Raw genomic sequence first — 19048 nt, 5'->3', positions numbered from 1 at the left:
GAAAATTTGCCCATGGAAATGAGACAAAGTCGTGAGCATTCCTAATAGACAAATTGAGGGGAGAGTAAGCCACAGGCGAAGGAAAACAATGAACTTTATGTTCTTCCAGAACAAATTACACACTTTCCCAGCTCATAAAGCCTTTTTATATAACTTCACTCAGGCAATACCTGGGCAGGGAGAGTCTGCAGGGAGATAACCACGTCCCTGGGGCGGCAGATGCCCTTGGAGCCGGTTCACACTGCCTCACAATACCCAGGAGTGTCTCAGCCTGACACGGCCCCACCTTCGTCAGCTGCTCCTGTCTCCCACAGGCTCCTTCCCACCAGCTTCTCTTCCCCATCTGGGAATCAGACCTTATTGCCACTGGGGTCCATCAGGGCCACAGGCAGAGGGAGGAGGAAGGGGAAGCACCCAGATAGCTTGACCCCGATGGAAGACAATCTGTGAGCCCACTAACCAATTAAGAGTCTTCCTCAGACAGTGCAGTTTAATAACCTACAAGTGCTTTTGTGATCAGGATAATCCAGATCATTGTGTCAACGGCATAACCAACTATAAGTACTGAAGAAAGCTTTTGCACTTAGAAATTAAAATTCAAAATGTGTACCCTGGGAAACTTCCAACAGAAGTCCAGCTTTGTCCTAGGAGAGATTAAATTAGTTACACTCTAACCTCAGTCAACACAGAGATTTTCTTCACCAACACGACTGCCACCTGCAAGCCCTCCCTGCTTGCTGGCTGTCCCACTAGGTGGGATGTCTCTCTTCTCTTTCACCTACAGTGTTTCTGCATTTAGCAAAGCAGAAGAGAAAAGGAAAGATGGTGCTGAGGACAGTGGCACCCACCAAGCTAGCACATCAGTGCAGAAGGTTGAGAAACATAAACCAATGGTCAGGAGAGGTTAAGTCAATGCACACACAGAGGGTGTGCTTTACATAATCCTCACATGAGGGTGAGCTTTACATAATCCTTCTTCTAAGAATATTTTCTCTTTTATTTATTTATTTATTTATTTCAAAAGAGAGAGAGAGAGAGGGGCAGAGAGAGAGAGGGAGAGAGAGAATCCCAAGTAGGCTCCATGATGTCGGCACAGAGCCTGACTCTGGGCTCCATCTCACAAACCATGAGATCATGATTTGAGTGAAAACCAAGAGTCTGATGCTTAACTGATTGAGCCACCAAGGCACCCCAAGCTTTAGATAATTCCAGGGAATCATTCAAGACAGTTATAAATGTTGTTTTAATTAAATTAGTAATTATATTTTATTGATATATTAACATTAAACATTTATTATTATGAAATATCATTAACTATATTAAATATTTCAGTTAAGTAACCTGGCCACCTCATGTGAACCATAGCTGAGGTTTTCCCAAAAGCTAGATTTTTAGGAGAGACATCCAAATCTTCAGCTTCCAGGATGGTTAGAAAATGTCAGCCAGCTGGGTTGGGGGATCCCCAAGGAGCTCCCATGAGCCTGTGGCTCATTCCCAGGAAGGCCTTGGCACAGCCCTTACTTGGGTGATGCCTGGCCAGGGTGAAACACCCCCCTGGGTCTCAAGCCTGCTCCCTCCCCAGCAGGGCCTTCTGGCCCAGGTCAGCTTTGGGTTTGGAAAGTTGGCATTGCATCGGTTCAATAATGGCCATGCCCTCTCTCAAATACCCTCTCTGACAGCTCAGTGTGGTGAGAGTTTGTTCTCCAAGGACTTTCCAGCAGGTACCTGGGGATGGAGAGCTTTAGGAAACCCAACATCTGGCTCCTTCATTTCCATACTTGTTCTTCCCTTAAACTAATCTGCCTGGGACCAGTCCTCAGAGTCCCAGCTCTCTTTCCCCCCAGCCCCTCTCTTGTCCGCCTTTCTCCCTACAGATACAACACAAGGATAGCTTGGTTTAGGGAGTATTCTTTAAGGAAGGGCTATGATGCTTTCAAAATCAGTCTAGGAAATAATGTGAGTAGAAGAGCATGAAGCAGAGCCCTCAGATCTGTCAGCAGGGTGTGTGACCAAGCACATGTCTTGAACCTCTCTGAGCCTCAATTTACCTCTCATAGGTACATCTGGATTTAGAAAGGGATTGATCAAAGTAGAAATCAAGGGAATTGAAGTTCATTTGTGGCTTTTTTTTAGCCACCGTAGGGAAACAGAGCCACCAAAACAGACCCCAATTTGGAATTCAATTGCTCCTTCTCCCTAAAGAGCTGAACAGAGCTTACTTAAAGCGCATGTGATATACTACCATTCCAAATCCATTGTGAAGGCTCTTGACTTGCAAATATTTACCCATAAACCTCTAGGATTTTACTTTGATAAAGTCCTCTCCTCACTTGGCTGGTGTGTAACTTCCTTGGCTTTTGGAAGGCTCTGAAGTGCACTTCTCCATTACTAACACTAGATGGCGGCAGAGCTCCATCACAGTCCCCGTAGACTGGCATGTTAAAGGACCCACAGCCTGTATTGGAGGGAGGAGTGCAGGGAAGAAAAGAGAAGAAAAATAAAGGGGGTGGGGGTGAAGTGGGGAATAATTTCTGTTAGTACATTCTTACAGAGTCAAGAAATAACTAAAACCATTGATTCCAGTCTTCAAAACTGCAGTCCCATTCTAGTTTATTGAGATTCACACACAAGAGAACACTTCACATCAAAACATAAAAACCCATAGCAACTGAATTTGCAACAAATAAGTGCAAAATATGGAAACTACCTCTAGTTCTACCTCTCTTCTGTTTAAGGCTGACATCACATTAATAACTTGGGCTTTTCTTCCTCTGGTAACAGCACACAGGATGAAGCTCCAATAGTTGGCTTGCCAAGAGACCGAGCCCTCGTGAAAAATTTTCTCTCACTGGGAAGCCAGAGCCATTTGCCCTAGAGCCTCTCAGGCATGCACACACGCGCACGTGTGCGCACACACACACACACACACAGGCACACACCACCCAGAAAAACCTGAAGAACAGCCCACAAGCAATCACCTCTCTCCCCCAGCAGCCCCCTCACCTCACCCTCCACAGCACCAAGACTTCTCCCTCTTCCCTGCCCCCCAGATAAGATTAATGCAAAACCAGAGGGAAATCAATACTCCCCCAAAGCTTTTTCCCCTTGAACTGCTCTACTCTGTCTTCATGTTAATTTTTAGCACCTTCATTTTGTGAATCAGCAATCGTTATATAAACGATTTACCATTTTAAAGGTGTGATAACATCAGAGCAGAAGAAGATAAAGAGCTTTATGTGAAACTCAATGCGGTTTTCCTTCTTTACCTTCCCAGAGGCTTTAGACCCCTTGTTTATCTCTTCCTCTCACCAAATTACTTAGGGCCATTGACACCTCTTCTTCCCCCACTTCTTTCTCTTCCCACACCTCCCCATGAGGCCCCCTGCCTGTCCCATACTTGTTCACCAGGGAATTTCCAGGCCCAGCTGCCGGCTGGAGGACTTTCCAGAGAAGCTTCTCTTGATGTGATTGTGCATCTCAAATCGCAAATGATGCTTTTCCAAATACATTTTCCAGCTTGAAATTTTCTATAATTTGAATTTCTATATAAATTCTATATTTCTATAATTTGAAAACCTATATAAATCATACATTAAAGAAATGTTTAGATGGACGAAAGCATCATCCTACTACCCTACCGATCACTTTCACTTTGCATGTTTTTGATATTCTGTGTCCAAAGGAATCCATCCATGGGTTCACTTTCATACTTTGCAAGGTCCTCATAATTAAGATTGTTTGTGAACCCATTAAGTTGATGTTGTCATTAATGGATATCTAGTATGAGTCAAAATTTCTTCAAAAGGTTTTGCTTCAATGTTTGCACTATCGAAAATCTTGCTTATGTTTAATTGAAGTATCAGTTGCAATATATATAGGACTTTCTCCTCTGCACTTCATGGCTCTCTTTGTTTCCCTGAAACACTATTTCTTCTGCAGCTCGGTGAGCCAGTTCATATATGAACCAGTGCCAGCAGTAGAGTCTGGGCAGGTGCTCTGAGAATAAGCCTTTGCTTGGGCCCTTCATCTGACCCACTCCTATGATGCTGTTATTTATTTTCAGCTTTCTTTCTCAGCACAATTAGACTTGAACACACAACCCCCAGTCCGCATGTGCTGCCCAGGGTAGAGACATGAGACTCCAGTAGCATTAACTGGAACTTCAGAGCACCGGTACACTCTTTCGTTCACTATTTATAATCATCGTTCTTTAATTTCCTGTATTTATACAGTTTCTTTTTTCAAAGGCATTCCAAAGGTTCTCTACTGAGATCATTTCATAAAAATCCCTCTTTTAAGTTAAAACTTTTTAAGTTAAAACTTTTTAAGTTAAAACATTTCAGTTAAAAGAGATATATTATTCTCTCCTTTGAAAACAAGGTAAACTGAGGCAGCACTCAGCACCTCATGCTAGACACTCTGTGCCTGCTTGGAGCTGCCGGGCCGTGCCCTGTGCAGTCAAATGCTGTGGCAGCCAAGGTCCCCTTGCTCCACCCCGTGGCTAGTGCCCTGACCGGAATGGGGCAAGGTTTCATTTCTCTGTCAGATTCTGCTTGCAGCAGCCCAGCCATTTCATTCCGTTGAAATAATTGGGAGAAGTTATTTTTTTTTCCACAGGCGTCCTGCCTGCACTTCATCATGTGTATTATTTTGGACCTGCTTCAAAAAGAAAAATGGCCTTTCATGGTGTCTACCGAATGTGGGCAGAAATGGGACTAGGCAGGCATAGAACTCCACATAGAGATGGAAAATATTCACGGAGAACACCCACACTCCACGCAGAGAGAGGGTGAGGGCAGCAGGCACCAGCGCTGGGCCCAGCGAACAGAATGCACAAATGACTTCTCCTCCAGCTTCCAGCTTCTTCCAAATAGACCCCACCCCACCAGGAAGGGGAGGGCAAGGCAGGCCTGGCAAAGAGGACTATAGGCTCCTGGCCCTGCCTAGCTTCTCCACACCAAGACCACTACTTTTCCCCTCCCTTTGGTGGCCACAGTAAGAAGGCCCCCAAAGTTTCCTAAACACTGATGTAAACACAGCTTCCTGTCAGGTGTGCCTGTGTTTGACAGGACAGCTAGGTGGACCGACCTCCTTCTCTGGGATTCTCTTCTGCTCCTAACAAGAAGCTCAGCGTCTCTCTACATTCAACTTCTTGAAACACTCACCCCCAGGGGTGTCCAACGCCAGGACACCTCTGTCCAACGCCAGATCATCTCTCAGGGGCCCCTAGAATGGGTCTCCAGTAAGGAAAGGGGTGAGGGGTGAGGGGTGAGGAACTGGCCCGTACTCCTCCTTTTTCCATCTGTTCCTTCTCTTTGCCACTCGCCCCCATCTCCCTTTCCCTCCCCAGGGGCACAATGGAGGAAACTGGATGACATAGACGCAGTTTGCACTGAACTATTAGAGAGTTCATGTACCTTAAAAAAAGAAAAAAAGAGGAGGCACGCTGGAACAAAAATAACCCTACCCTCCTCCTGCAAAAAAAATACGAATAAAATAAAATAAAATAAAATAAAATAAAATAAAATAAAATACCCAGTCAGTAGACAGGGGGACCTATGTCTTCCTATTCAGCCCTAGGGACTCCCAGTGGCGTCTCAGACTGAATCACCAGCCAGGAGGATGAGGGGAGCTTCCCAACAGCATCCATATGACTCTCTGTCCCATATGATCATTAATAAGCCCTTCATAATATGAAAGAATTCACAACCACAGCCACTATGCTTTCTAAGAGAAAGTCATTATCAATAAAAGACCCATCTAATTTTTTCTTCAAAATTTTGGCTCTTGGTTTGATCTCTTTTCAGAGCTCACCCCCACTCTCTCCTCCCATGCTCCCACACCCAGCTGACTTCAAATTTTAAGTATAGTATTAAATGGCCAGAAATGAAGCACTGTGGGGAGGGGAAATGAATCGAATTTATCAAGACATACATTGGAGTGAACTATTAAAAATTCAAACTTGCCCAAAGAGAAAGAACAAATTATACATCCATCATTTTCTTTTTCCACCAAATGTACACACTTAAAATATTTGTCGGGTGGATAAAACTGAAAGTTATGCTAATATTGGAAAAGCAGATCTAGGCATATCAGAGAAATTTGTTTTTAAAGGGACGTTGCCAAGAACTTTGAATCCAGCACTTGACCTGTATTTAATATTACTCTGATCTGCTAGGAGATGTTTTCTGGGTTCTAAATACCTACTTGGAAAAAGTTTGGCACAGTTAGAAAATAAAGTGCAACTCTCCTTTTATGAGATTTTCAACAGACTGTCAGCACCACCTGATGATCGAATCTCCTTGAAATCAGCAAAGCTGTATAGATACGATCAGGAAAACGAATGTACAAACCAGCAAGGGAAGGCAACAAGTAAGAAAAACTCCACTTAATCCATAATCAAGGGAAATTCAAAATTTGCCAAACTAAGGAGAAATATGAAACACATATTTTTCAAAATTCATTTTAAAATAAAAGGAAATGTTATTGCTATGCATTCACCCTCTCTTGTAAAATATCCAAAGACTAACTAAAATGGACAAAGCATCATGATCGGAGTAAGTCTGAGACTGTTCCAGGAAAAAAAAAACAAAAACAGTTGACATCAATGATAGTGATGTTTACTAGAAAACTAACCTACTTCCAGCAGACAGTAGACATTGTGACTGATATTAAACAAAATATGTGACTGTTTGCCTTGATGTGAGGAGGGTGGGGCCCCATTTGTTTTCCTATTATGTAAAACCCCTGCCTGACTCCTGCCAAAACATTTTCCCAGTGACACGTCTGCCTGCCTTTGGACGTGTTCCTTACTAAAACAAATACACCTAACAAATAATCTTTGATAGCAAATACTCATAAAGGCAAACAATGAAAACTACTATGGGTGTTTCTTAAGATGGCACTGGGCACTATGTAGAATTACCACACACAAAAGCAAAACAATTCTGCCTTGCTGACTGGGCCGGTTCCCAGAAGTCAGCAACGTTAGCAACTCGCTCTTTCTTGGCAAGTAGCTAATTTTCCCCCCTTGGGGCAGTGAGTGGTCCTCTCCCTAATAAGTCACAGTGTGTATATATGTTGTCTACTTGGGAAGAGAGATAAGTACAAAAACAAACTATTATTATAAGCGCACACTCACAAATAAAAGGATAATGTCTCCTAAGACGATACTGGCACCTTATAAAAGTGTAATTTAACCTTATCTAATCTGGAGCCTGTTTCATCATAAGGATGGCCAATAATGTAAACCTTTGTGTTAAAGGAAGGAGGAAAAGTACATGCGGGGCAGGCGGTGGCCAGCCTCTCCGGTGACAGCCTGCTGGTGGGGACTTTCTGGGCAGTCAGTGGAGACTGTGCCGTCCTGGAGATGCTAGGTGAGAAAATGATGGATGAGCCAGGGTACAGTGAAGGCAAAAATGGCTAGGAGAATCGTTTCCTCTTCCCATCTGTTCAGGAAGGACGTCAGCGAGATAGACTAAACACAGGCTCTGGTTCGGGATTACGTGCGTGCGCCTGTGTGAACACAACAGCCCAGCCTTTAAAAGAACCTTCCTCCGCTCACTACAGGGACAGACAAAGGGGAGACCAGATGCCCACACTGGCTGGCCTTGAAGAGAAGCAGGGCAGTCCCAGACTGTTGCCCGCAGCTGGGGGGGGGGGGGGGGCTGGGGCGGTCCTAAGGGAGTCTGGCCCTGGTGCCCACTGCCTGCTGCAGCCACCAGTTGATGGGACACACCCACCAATGCTGGATGCACTGGCCACCCCAACTGGGCACACTGCTCTCCCTGGGAAGACACAAGGGATCCTAGCACAGAGAGGCAGTTTCGCACCACTGGGTCCAGGATACAACTCTGCCGTGTTCCCTGAGAGAGCAGAGCCCCTTGCCCTCCAGAAGCTCCCAAGATGTGAGATATGGTGCCGGCCCACAAACAGGGCTGGGGGCTTGGGGCCTCCTCTGGCTATGCCGCTAGGTGACCCTCTTCCTACCTCACTATCCAGGCCAAGTCCGAGTTGGGCAGGGGAGGGATTTTTTCCTAGAAAGGATACAAAGGCCCTCTTGCCTATTCTCTCCCCACACCTCTCTGGCCCTCCCTGATGCTGTCCCCACCCTGCCCCCTGAAGCACCAACCACATGGCCAAAGGCTTCCACTGCATTAGGCACTTGGGCCTGGTGTAAGTTAAGGCTGAGGAGCTGGGGTGACCAACGGAGAGAAGGCTGCAAGTGCTGGGTGGGAGCCCTGCCTTTGTGTGCAGACACACTAGCTCTGTGCAAGTCAGCTAAGCTTACACACATACAACAGATTCAAGCATCTATGTGGATGAGCGTTTCCCAACAGTTATTACTATTTGCCTTCCCAAATGTGTCCAGTAAAGGGTATTATATTCTTTTATATATCAGTTGCTAGAATAATGCTGAACACAAAAAGAGCGTCCATATATTTGCTGATTAAATGGATTAGTCAATATATCAATGATCTAAAATGTACATTTTAACATCCAAAATAGAGATGAGACTTAAACCACCAGTGATGTTTACTGGTTTAATTTTTCTTCTTAGTGGCACATAAATGATGTACCTTATCATAAATGGCATGTTAGAACCAAGGAGATACACCAAGTAAAATTGGACAAGTAACTTAGTCGCTTTGAGCCTCAGTTTCCCTCTGTATAAGATGCAGATAATAGTGTCTACAATGGGGTCCTTGTGACGATCAAACGAAATGATTATATGAAGCCCTCAGCAGAAGAACAACATAATAAATGCTCTGTGCATCTTATTGTTATTGTTTAAGGGTCTGTGGTTGAGACTAGAGAAATGTCATATCAAACAGATTTACCCTGCATTAGTATTCACTCTGCCCCAAACTAAGGTCTAGAGGAGCAGTCAAATGTTAGGGAAAACAGAGCTGTCCCATTTGGTGAGTGGGGAGATTTTCCCATTCTGACGGGGGCGGGGGGGGGGGGGGGGGGGGGGGAGGGAGGTGTGACCTCAGGCAAAAAGGAACCTCAGTAAAAGTAAATTCTGGGTTTCTTTTTCTGTTGCCCTAAATTTATAGTTTAACCCTAGTCAACTATTGGCCTTAAAAAATGCTAGGGTGGGGCACCTGGGTGGCTCCATCAGTTGATGAGTGGAGCATCAGACTTCGTTTGGCTCAGGTCATGATCTCCAACTGGTTTGTGAGTTTGAGCCCACATGGAGCTTGCTGCTGTCAGCAAGGAGCCCACTTTGGATCCTCTGCACCGCGCCCCCCCCCCCCCCCCCCGCCGCCCCTCTCCCGCCTGCACTCTCAAAAATAAATAAAACATTAAAAAAAATACTAGGGCAAGTTTAGTAGTAGCTAAATACTACAGAGCAAGTGCCTCCTTTCCTTTCATACATTTATTTCTATTTAATATTCTGTGGAAATTCGCCTCTTTATTTGCCATAGTTTATCTTTTCTTATATCTGTGCTTCCAAACTAAATAGCACTAATCCGAATGCATACCTCTCTGCGTGCCAGCGTCTAGCCTTGTGTCTGTGTCTACTGTGTATGTAAATATTGGCAAGTCTCTCCGTGGGTAAAGCTGCAGTGTGCATGGTCTGTGTTGTCATACAGTGTCTCTGGGGTGTGTAAATGTGTGTGGGGGTGTGAGACCGCACTAGTAGCCACTATCACTGCCACTCACTAGTCCTGTTCTCTAAACAGGTTCTTTGGAGATTCAGTTTTTCATAATTAAGACTAAGGTGTGGTTAAAAAACAGAAGTACATTTTCCTGGAAACCAGCAGTCTTCATTTGCAACTTTTATTGGCAAACCTGGCTGCCAGTAAATACATTCCTTGGCATCTCCTAGAATGTAATTCACTTGATGAAGCGGCCTTGCTTTTTCTGTAACGTGCACATCAATTAAAAGGGGCCGCCTGGAAGGAATGTAGCCGGTGGCTGCAAGCCCCAATACCAGGTCACCTCGGGCTCCAGGAACAAAAACGTCCCTCGTCCCTGCCTTGGAGTCCGAGATGGTCTCCCCACGGGACTTCAGACTATTCTTGCTTGGACCCTGGGTAGATTGCAGGGTGCTAAAACAAGGAGCCGGACACTTCGGGGTCCCACTCTAGCTTCGTGACCTCCCCCAGGGACCCCTACCTCAGGAGCCCCTTTCCCCAGGAAAGGCTCCGGAAGTGATGGGCCTGCGAGGGGCAGTATAGCCTCCCGCCGCCTCAGAGGCGCAGGGGAGACCAAGCCACGGACCGCAGGGGGCGCTCGGAGCACGCGCAGTGCCAAGTGAAGGAGCCCAGAGCCGCCGGCGAGTCCGGGGTTCCAGGACATGGGACTTGGCTGGGGCTGCGTCCCCAGCCCGGGAGCCCCAGCCCAGTGCTGCCGAGTGGCCTCGGGACTTCCCACACTTCTTCCCTGCTCTGCGTTCGCGGGGGAAAAGGCGGGAAGTCTGTGGAAGGAGGAAGGGGAGCCCGAACCCCGGGCCACCGCTTCCAACCGCAGGCGCACGCCAGCACCGCCGCCCTCCCCGGAGGCCGATTGCTCCGATCCAGGTGCCTGCCGGTCCCTGCCCTGAGAAGTGCAAACAGCCGGCTCGGGGTCGAGGGCCCCGCGGCAGTTCCCCAGAGTCCAAGGGTGCGAGGCTGATCGCGCTTTCAGCACACCAGGCCCGGCCTTGCGTACGCTCGGTTGGACGGCCCGGGGTGGGGTAAGGGACGTCGGGAGGGACGTCCCAGAGCTCAAGCCCGCCGGGCAATCGTAGGCCCCGGGAAGTCGAGGCTCAGGCTCTGCCACGGTGGCTCTTCAGCTAGGAGAAGGGTGGCAGAGCCGCGGGGCGGGGCTGGAGACCCGGGAAGCACTCGTCGCCTGCACGGCACAGGCCCAGCCGCCAGCAAGGTGCAGCCGACCTCACCCGGCCTGCGTGCGGTTCTGAACTGTCTGTGGGTCTTTTCACGGATCAAAGCCTTTCCACCAACACCCGTAGCCAAGGCGCGTCCGTGCCGGAGCGCGCGCTTTTCAGTCCAGCCCGGAGAAGGCGCCTACACCCCGTGGTTTTCTGACGGCTGGCGCCCGCCGGTACCCTACAATCTCGGTGCTGTGCTACAGCCTCTGGGGCTGGAGGACCGCTTCGCCGTGCGCGGCGCGCGCCTTAAATGAGCAGATGTTACCAAGCTGGGAGGAAGCGGGGCCTCTACACTTTCAGCACCTGGCTTGCGGCAGCCGCCCTGAGTCTGTTGGGGACCTGGATGCGAGGACACAGAGGTGCGCGCATGCACGCGCAGGCACCTAATCCTTTCCGATCATCCACCCTTTTATAGATTTTATTCTTGTCCTGGGTTATTAATTGAAGAAGACATTTCGGGTCTCCATCTACCTCTGCCTGGACAAAGGAACCCCTGAGTCTTCCGTAGCCAGCCACTACAACTTAAAGATTCACTTCCCTCATGCCTTGTGTCCCTTTCTTGCTACTCAGCCCGGCTCTGAGGTGACAGGTGGGCTGGCCCGACGGGGTAACCAAGAGCAGGTGCTGGCAAGCATTCTCCTGTGTAATTAGGGGGACAGCCCAGCTTGGGGACTGGGGGAATGACGTTAAATTATTCCATCACATAAACTGTGAAGGGCTGCTTCTACCAGAGCAACTATCCAATTAGTTCAATCATGTAGACAGGCAATGTAGATCACTTTAAAACATAATCGAAAAACAAATGCTCTTTTTATTTATTGTAGCAAGTATTTTTCTGCTGAGGAGGGAGCAGAATTAGAGGTACTGTGTTAACTCAATCTCTTCTCAGAAGCCCCCCAACTAAGAGGGAAGAAGGAAGCAACCCGCTGAGTCTCGGCAACCCAGACATTTGGTCCCCGCCTCCTCCCTCAGCTGAAAAGTCACACTGAAGAGCAAGGCTACCTTCGGAGCTGAAGGTTTGGTAACGAATACCGGTTACTGACACCGAAATATCCTCCCCTACCCCTGGACTCCTGGTCTACGCAAACGAGGCCATATGTAGAACTACAGGCACGTATCTAAATATCCCAAAGACACCCCCACACGGACTTTGTTGCAGTTGTTTGTGATTTCGGTCTAGTGGGGAGTTTTCAAATTTCATTGGCAGAATAAATGCCTTAATCTTCCAATTTGTCCCCTAGCAGCGAAGGGGACAGCGAAGGGGCTGCTGACGTGCAGCCTCCCTCCTGGGTTTGCAGAATCCCTTAGATTAGCGGCACCGTCTAGAACAGGGGAAGCCCCTTCCCTCATCTTCTAAGCCCGCCTTTCCTGTTTCCGCAGCTCCTGAGCTAAGCGCCCCCCCCAAAAAAAAAAATCTCTCGAGGGCGTCCTAGACCCCCCCGACGATGGGCCGGTTTCCTGGGCAAAACCGAGAGCCAAAAGCTGGATACGCGGGAACAGCGGACTGGGAGGGGGTCTGGGCAGGTCACAGGGGCGATTGGGCTGCCGGGCCTGAGGGGGACGCTGGAAACTCCCCGAGGGGGTCTCTGACGGAGAGGACAATCTATGCACCCTAGGCAGGGCTCAGACGCCTGGAGACTCATTTCTTGAACTCGGAGCTCGCCCGATCCTTCTTTCCTTATTATTATTGACTGGAATAAAAAGAAGAGAAAGAGCTCCTTCTGGTTCCTGGTGACCTGCGTTAGGGCACCATCTCCTCCCCCACTCCCCCCAATACACACATTCCTGTGGTGTCCCCACGTTCCCAAATCCAGGCATTTCCTGGAGTGCTGGCCACATCTCCCTGGTTCTTTTCTACAGTAGGGGCCCGGTGAGGCCTTGTTTTCAATATCGTTGTGACGTCACGCCCCCTCCTCAGAGCTATGAGGCTGTAAGTGGGCCCCGGGAACTGTAACCCCACCTGGCAGGTCAAGGAAGGGCTGGGGGTTGCAGGGCGGGCCAGACGACAGCTCCACCAAACATCCATTACCGCTGTCGCCTGCAGGACCTTCAGGCTGCAACCATGGGAGGTGTCAGAAAAGAAGCCCAAGGTTTCCTGCGGGGGCATGTCTGCCAATTGAGTCAGTAGTTGTCCGGAAGACGGATGATTGAACTACCCCGAGGAGCAGCAAAAACGGGGCAATCAAAAACTTTAAACTGAGAAATAAAAACTTTGCCCATTCCCCCAAAGACTTTATTTCTGTGCCTTAACGTTAAAACAAGACCACTAACAACAATAATAAAATAAGCAAAGTACTTGAAATATAATCAAGCCGTTTACTGGACGTTTGCTTCCGAGTAAGCTTATAAAATACAAATGCAAATATCTTTTCCTGGCGAATATCCAGAGCTAAACCAGTGGAAAGTTGATCTTTATAAAACTGCACCTCTCCATTTTTTTTCCGCATGCCAGATACTAATTTCACAACGACAACTTTTATATCCAAAGCGGGGAGCCCAGAACACCCCCGCTGTTCGATTTGCAATTTACATAACAAGCTGTTTACATTTCTCCGGGCTGCTGAGAGAGAGAGATTGTGAGGAGAGGGCAGGGGGTGGTGAGCTGGGGGGAGACAGTGAAGCACAACTGTCCATTGCAACACCCAGGGTCCGCTGGCATTTCCCACAATAGGAAAACAAACGAGTCGCTATTGCCACTTTCTCTCCAAGCACTGCCAGCAGTGAGGATGCAGTTTAAAGTCCAAATTCACCAAACACTGGGGTGTTTAGGGAGACCACTTAATTGGTCTCCAGGTTGAAACCAAAATGCTCCCATAAAGCCTCAGCCAAAGGGGCTGGTTATGTCAGGGTACAGGGCTGGAAATGGGACACAAATTCCTTTTTCAAGTCGGGGGTCTTCTCTTCCCTTCCTCCCCCTGCTAGTGTTTAGGAAATATCAAGTACTGAGCCTCCTGCTGATAAATCAAGCGTTTCTTCCAATCCGAGACCCCGCCTTTCAAACACCCTGGAAAAGGAGTTTCAAGTGTCCCAAGAGCACAGCAGGCCAAGAGGTAGCTGCCACAGGAATGGGAACTTCCGCCCCCCCCCCCCCAAGGCTAGTTCTAGAAGGAGCAGGTCCTCCCCTCTCCGTGTAAATGTCCATTCTGAAACACATTGTTGTTGTTGTGTGTTTTTTAATGTTCAAGTGACACACAGCTGAGCCTGCTACACAAGATAGCGTCTTGACATCTAACCACTGAAGCTACAAGGAGAATTTTTGTGAGTGAGAAAACCGGGATTCCAGCTGAGAAGCCAAAATGGGCTCCCAACACGTCCTTGCAGTTAAAGATTGTCAGAAATTGGGGGGAGTGGAGGTGTTAAATGCGTCACACTACTCTTCTTCACAGTTTCCTAAACTTGCCAGTTTCCCCAGCTTCTAGTAAAGAATCCAGTGTTCAGTCTTCAGGAGGGTCTTTTCTAGAGTTGCCAAAACACAGAAATGCGCTGCAGGCACAGGGAGGCCAATCTTTTTCTTGCTCCTTCGTTTCCTTTCTTCTGTCGTCTTCCCATCCCATTCCAGTCGCTCAGAAACTGCAAATCTCAGGCGTGCACAAGGGTACGCTTTGTATGCTTACCACCCCCACCCCAATCCTTGAGCCATTCTGCAGGTGTGATTTTGAACATTTTCCCCCAGCACACCCGTTATCTCTGAAAGCCGGCAGCCCCGCGCGTGTGGAGATGGAGGTTAAACTGAGACGCGTTAAGTTCTTGGACGTGTTTATTTGCCTCTTGTCATCACACCTGCTAATGTCACTGAGCCCGAAGCGTGACCCCTCCTCTGAGCAGAAACATGCCGGACCAGACAAGACCCATAGGCCAGTGGCAAACCTTAGGGATCACGTATGCACACACCCCCTCCCCACCACAGGGAAGCGCAGAAAGCCTCCTGGCCTCAGCAGCCTGAGCCTCAAGCACCCCCTGGCCGCCAAGGGCCCTTGGGGCACAAGAAGCAGGGTTTCTTGAAGCTGGGCGGGCGGAGCCTACCTGGGCAGCGGTCCCGGCAAGGCCCCATATTACCCCCCCCCCCACACACACACACCTTATTTCAACTGGGTAGGGGTCACGGGGAAGACGAGGTGGGGCGACAACTCCTGCCCCACTGGGAAGAGCATGGCTGTGACTGAGCCTTTAAAACTGTGTCTTTTGTAACCCAGCTCCAGACAAGAGAACCTCCAGGTGGGGGGCAAATGAACACATGTGTGAACCCAGTGAGAGTGGCGACGGGAGGGAAGAAGTAGAAAGAGAGGAAAGGTGAGGGGAAAGGAGGAGGGGAAGAGAGGCCCAGGAAATCCCGGCCCTGGTGACAGCAAGATCCGCCACTGAATGGGAAAGAGCCAGTTGGGGTCGAGGACTCGGTGACATCTGGGAGCGATGGACAGAGGAAGGGTCTGCGTAGGGTACAGGAGGACCCAGGAAGTCTGCGGGACCAAAGGACGCCTGTGTAGAGAGCTGGGGGTGAAAGTACCGGCGGAGGCGGCGGTGGGCATCTGGGAATAGGGGGCCGATCTTGCTGTGGGTGGCAAGCCTGGCGCAGGCAAGGGTAGGAGCAGGGGCAGGGGCAGGGGCAGGGGCAAGGGCGCGGACTCCGAACGGCCGGCGCGCGTGTGGTCAGCCCGGCGGTCCTCCCGCAGCTGGGCGCGGGCCGGCAGGGTTCGGCCTCCGGCTCATTCAGAGGCGGTTCTCGCCTACCATTGGCTGCTGCCGCTGTGGTGGGGCGGGGCTCCGCTGCCCGGAAAAAATGTAACTGCGTAAAAAAGTCCTCGCCTGGGTGACGGATGCTCAAAAGTTCAGAAGTTTTCCCAATGCTTCCTTAAGCGGCCGGCGCGCGAGAGACTGAAAAAAAGGTGACGCGGGGCCCAAGAAGGCGGCCGGCGCGCTGCCCCCCGCCCCTGGTTATTTGGCCGCCTTCGCCGGCGACTCAGGGCAGAGTCTCCTGGAAGGCACAGGCAGTGTAGCGAGAAGGGCGCCTTCTTGTTTTTTAGTTTTGGCTCTGTTTTGCCGTCCTCGCCTGGAAGTTGCTCCGCGGGTTCCTCCAAGGCCGTTTGCCGCGTTCTCGTCCGGCCTTCTCCCCTAGCACCGACCCCGAAGTGGCCCGGGGCCCCCCAGGAGCACGAGAGAGCCCAGGGAGAGGCCGTGCGCGGCCGGCGGCTCCCGGAGGCGGCGGCGGCGGCCGAGCCGGACTCAGCGCGGCGGCCCGGCACCAGCTCTGTGGGGCCCGGACTCGGACTGGGCAGCCGGCTTGGCGTGGCCGGCCTAGGGAGGGTGGGGGGCGGCGGGAGGCGCGGGGCGGCGGCGGCGAGCGGGGGCCATGCAGGCGCGCTACTCCGTGTCCAGCCCCAACTCCCTGGGAGTGGTGCCCTACCTCGGCGGAGAGCAGAGCTACTACCGCGCTGCGGCCGCGGCGGCCGGGGGCGGCTACACCGCCATGCCGGCCCCCATGAGCGTGTACTCGCACCCAGCGCACGCCGAGCAGTACCCGGGCGGCATGGCCCGCGCCTACGGGCCCTACACGCCGCAGCCGCAGCCCAAGGACATGGTGAAGCCTCCCTACAGCTACATCGCGCTCATCACCATGGCCATCCAGAACGCCCCCGACAAGAAGATAACTCTCAATGGCATCTATCAGTTCATCATGGACCGCTTCCCTTTCTATCGGGACAATAAACAAGGCTGGCAGAACAGCATCCGCCACAACCTCTCGCTGAACGAGTGCTTCGTCAAGGTGCCCCGAGATGACAAAAAACCGGGCAAGGGCAGCTACTGGACGCTGGACCCGGACTCGTACAACATGTTCGAGAACGGCAGCTTCCTGCGGCGGCGGCGGCGCTTCAAGAAGAAGGACGCAGTGAAGGACAAGGAGGAGAAAGACCGGCTGCACCTCAAGGAGCCGCCGCCGCCGCAGCCCGGCCGCCAGCCCCCGCCCGCGCCGCCGGAGCAGGCCGACGGCGCCGCGCCCGGACCGCAGCCGCCGCCCGTGCGCATTCAGGACATCAAAACCGAGAACGGTACGTGCCCCTCGCCGCCCCAGCCCTTGTCCCCGGCTGCCGCCCTGGGCAGCGGCAGCGCCGCCGCGGTGCCCAAAATCGAAAGCCCCGACAGCAGTAGCAGCAGCCTGTCGAGTGGGAGCAGTCCCCCGGGCAGTCTGCCTTCGGCGCGGCCGCTGAGCCTGGACGGCGCGGAGCCCGCGCAGCCGCCGCCACCCACCCAGCCAGCGCCGCCGCCGCCGCACCACAGCCAGGGCTTCAGCGTGGACAACATCATGACGTCGCTGCGGGGGTCGCCGCAGGGCGCGGCCACGGAGCTCAGCTCTGGCCTCCTGGCCTCGGCGGCCGGGTCCTCGCGCTCGGGCATCGCACCCCCGCTGGCGCTCGGCGCCTACTCGCCTGGCCAGAGCTCCCTCTACAGCTCCCCCTGCAGCCAGAGCTCCAGCGCCGGCAGCTCGGGAGGGGGCAGCGGCGGAGGGGGCGGCGGCGGTGGCGGCGCGGCGGGCGCCGGGACCTACCACTGCAACCTGCAGGCCATGAGCCTGTACGCGGCCGGAGAGCGCGGCGGCCACTTGCAGGGCGCACCGGGGAGCACCGGCGGCTCCGCGGTGGACGACCCCCTCCCCGACTACTCTCTGCCCCCAGTCACCAGCAGCAGCTCCTCGTCCCTGAGTCACGGCGGCGGCGGCCAGGAAACCGGCCACCACCCTGCGGCCCACCAAGGCCGCCTCACCTCGTGGTACCTGAACCAGGCGGGCGGAGACCTGGGCCACTTGGCGAGTGCGGCGGCGGCGGCAGCCGCCGCGGGCTACCCGGGCCAGCAGCAGAACTTCCACTCTGTGCGAGAGATGTTCGAGTCACAGAGGATCGGCTTGAACAACTCTCCAGTGAACGGGAATAGTAGCTGTCAGATGGCCTTCCCTTCCAGCCAGTCTCTGTACCGCACGTCCGGGGCTTTCGTCTACGACTGTAGTAAGTTTTGACACTCCCTGTCCCCCCCCCCCCCCCAAAATCGAAATGAATCGAACCCCAAAGCAGGAACAGCCAAAAGAACCATCAATGCAAAATCGAAACCAAAAAAAAAAAAAAAAAAAAAAAGAAAAAAGAAAAAGAAAAGAAAGAAAAAAAAAGAAAGAAAAAGAAAAAAAGAAAAAAATTCCAATTTAAAAACAAACTTGAAAAACATTCACCAAACGAGTGAACAGAATCCCTCCAAAACTTCAACTCAACCAGCACAAAGAAAACTATTTTCTTAAAAGATTCAGAGCCACCTTCACTTTGCCTTTTCTAAATAAACAAAACGGTAAACTATTTTGTACAGAGACAGCAAAATCATGGTTTATTAAAGGACAGTGTTACTCCAGATAACACGTAAGTTTCTTCTTGCTTTTCAGAGATCACGCTTTCCTCCTTTCTCTTCCATTCCCCTGCCCTTCTCGTTCCTTCACCTCTCACTTGTAAGATATTATTTTATCCTATGTTGAAAGGAGGGGGAAAGTCCCCGTATATGAAAATGGCTTTCTTTTTATTCATGGACTTGTTTTAAAATGTAAATTGCAATATAGTAATTTATTTTTAATTTGTAGTTGGATGTCGTGGACCAAACGCCAGAAAGTATTTCCAAAACCTGACGTTAAATTGCCTGAAACTTTAAATTGTGCTTTTTTTTCATTATAAAAAGGGAAACTGTATTAATCTTATTCTATCATCTTTTTTTCTTTTTGTTGAACATATTCATTGTTTGTTTATTAATAAATTACCATTCAGTTTGAATGAGATCTATATGTCTGGATACTTTAATACAGCCTTAATTATTATAAGAAAAAAGATTTCAGATTAAAACACTAGGAATTACCTATTCTCCTCCTAAATATCTTCAAAATGGAGAAGCCCTGTGACTATTCCTTGTCAAATTTCACATAAAAGTCTCTTTTTGTTTAGATTTTTTTTCTTCTTGCAGCATCTTCTGCAAAATGTACTATATAGTCAGCTTGCTTTGTGGCTAGTCAAAAGATACTTTCCTAAACAGATCTGAGTTGGCATATACGAAAATATATTTTTTCAGTAAGGACAGAACATGATCTGGAAATTTTAAGCCCATGAATCAGCAGCGTTATTACCACAGTGATACCTGTGTGTAGAGATA

General features: G+C 50.4%; 1 protein-coding gene across 1 annotated transcript; it reads left to right on the top strand.

Moving 5' to 3' along the window:
- The first annotated feature begins 16202 nt into the window (after positions 1 to 16202).
- FOXC1 (forkhead box C1) lies at positions 16203 to 18016 on the top strand. The gene has a single exon (XM_042937249.1). The coding sequence runs from the start codon at positions 16227 to 16229 to the stop codon at positions 17883 to 17885; it is 1659 nt and encodes a 552-aa protein (XP_042793183.1). The 5' UTR covers positions 16203 to 16226; the 3' UTR covers positions 17886 to 18016.
- Positions 18017 to 19048: the final 1032 nt, after the last annotated feature.

The sequence above is a fragment of the Panthera leo genome, chromosome B2 (assembly GCF_018350215.1).
Source record: "Panthera leo isolate Ple1 chromosome B2, P.leo_Ple1_pat1.1, whole genome shotgun sequence".
In the NCBI taxonomy this organism is placed as follows: domain Eukaryota; kingdom Metazoa; phylum Chordata; class Mammalia; order Carnivora; family Felidae; genus Panthera; species Panthera leo.
This window is presented reverse-complemented; position numbering and strand designations above follow the sequence as displayed.

Coding starts and splice junctions, on each gene's coding strand:
- FOXC1 (XM_042937249.1), top strand. CDS start 16,227: ATGCAGGCGCGCTACTCCGTGTCCAGCCCCAACTCCCTGGGAGTGGTG.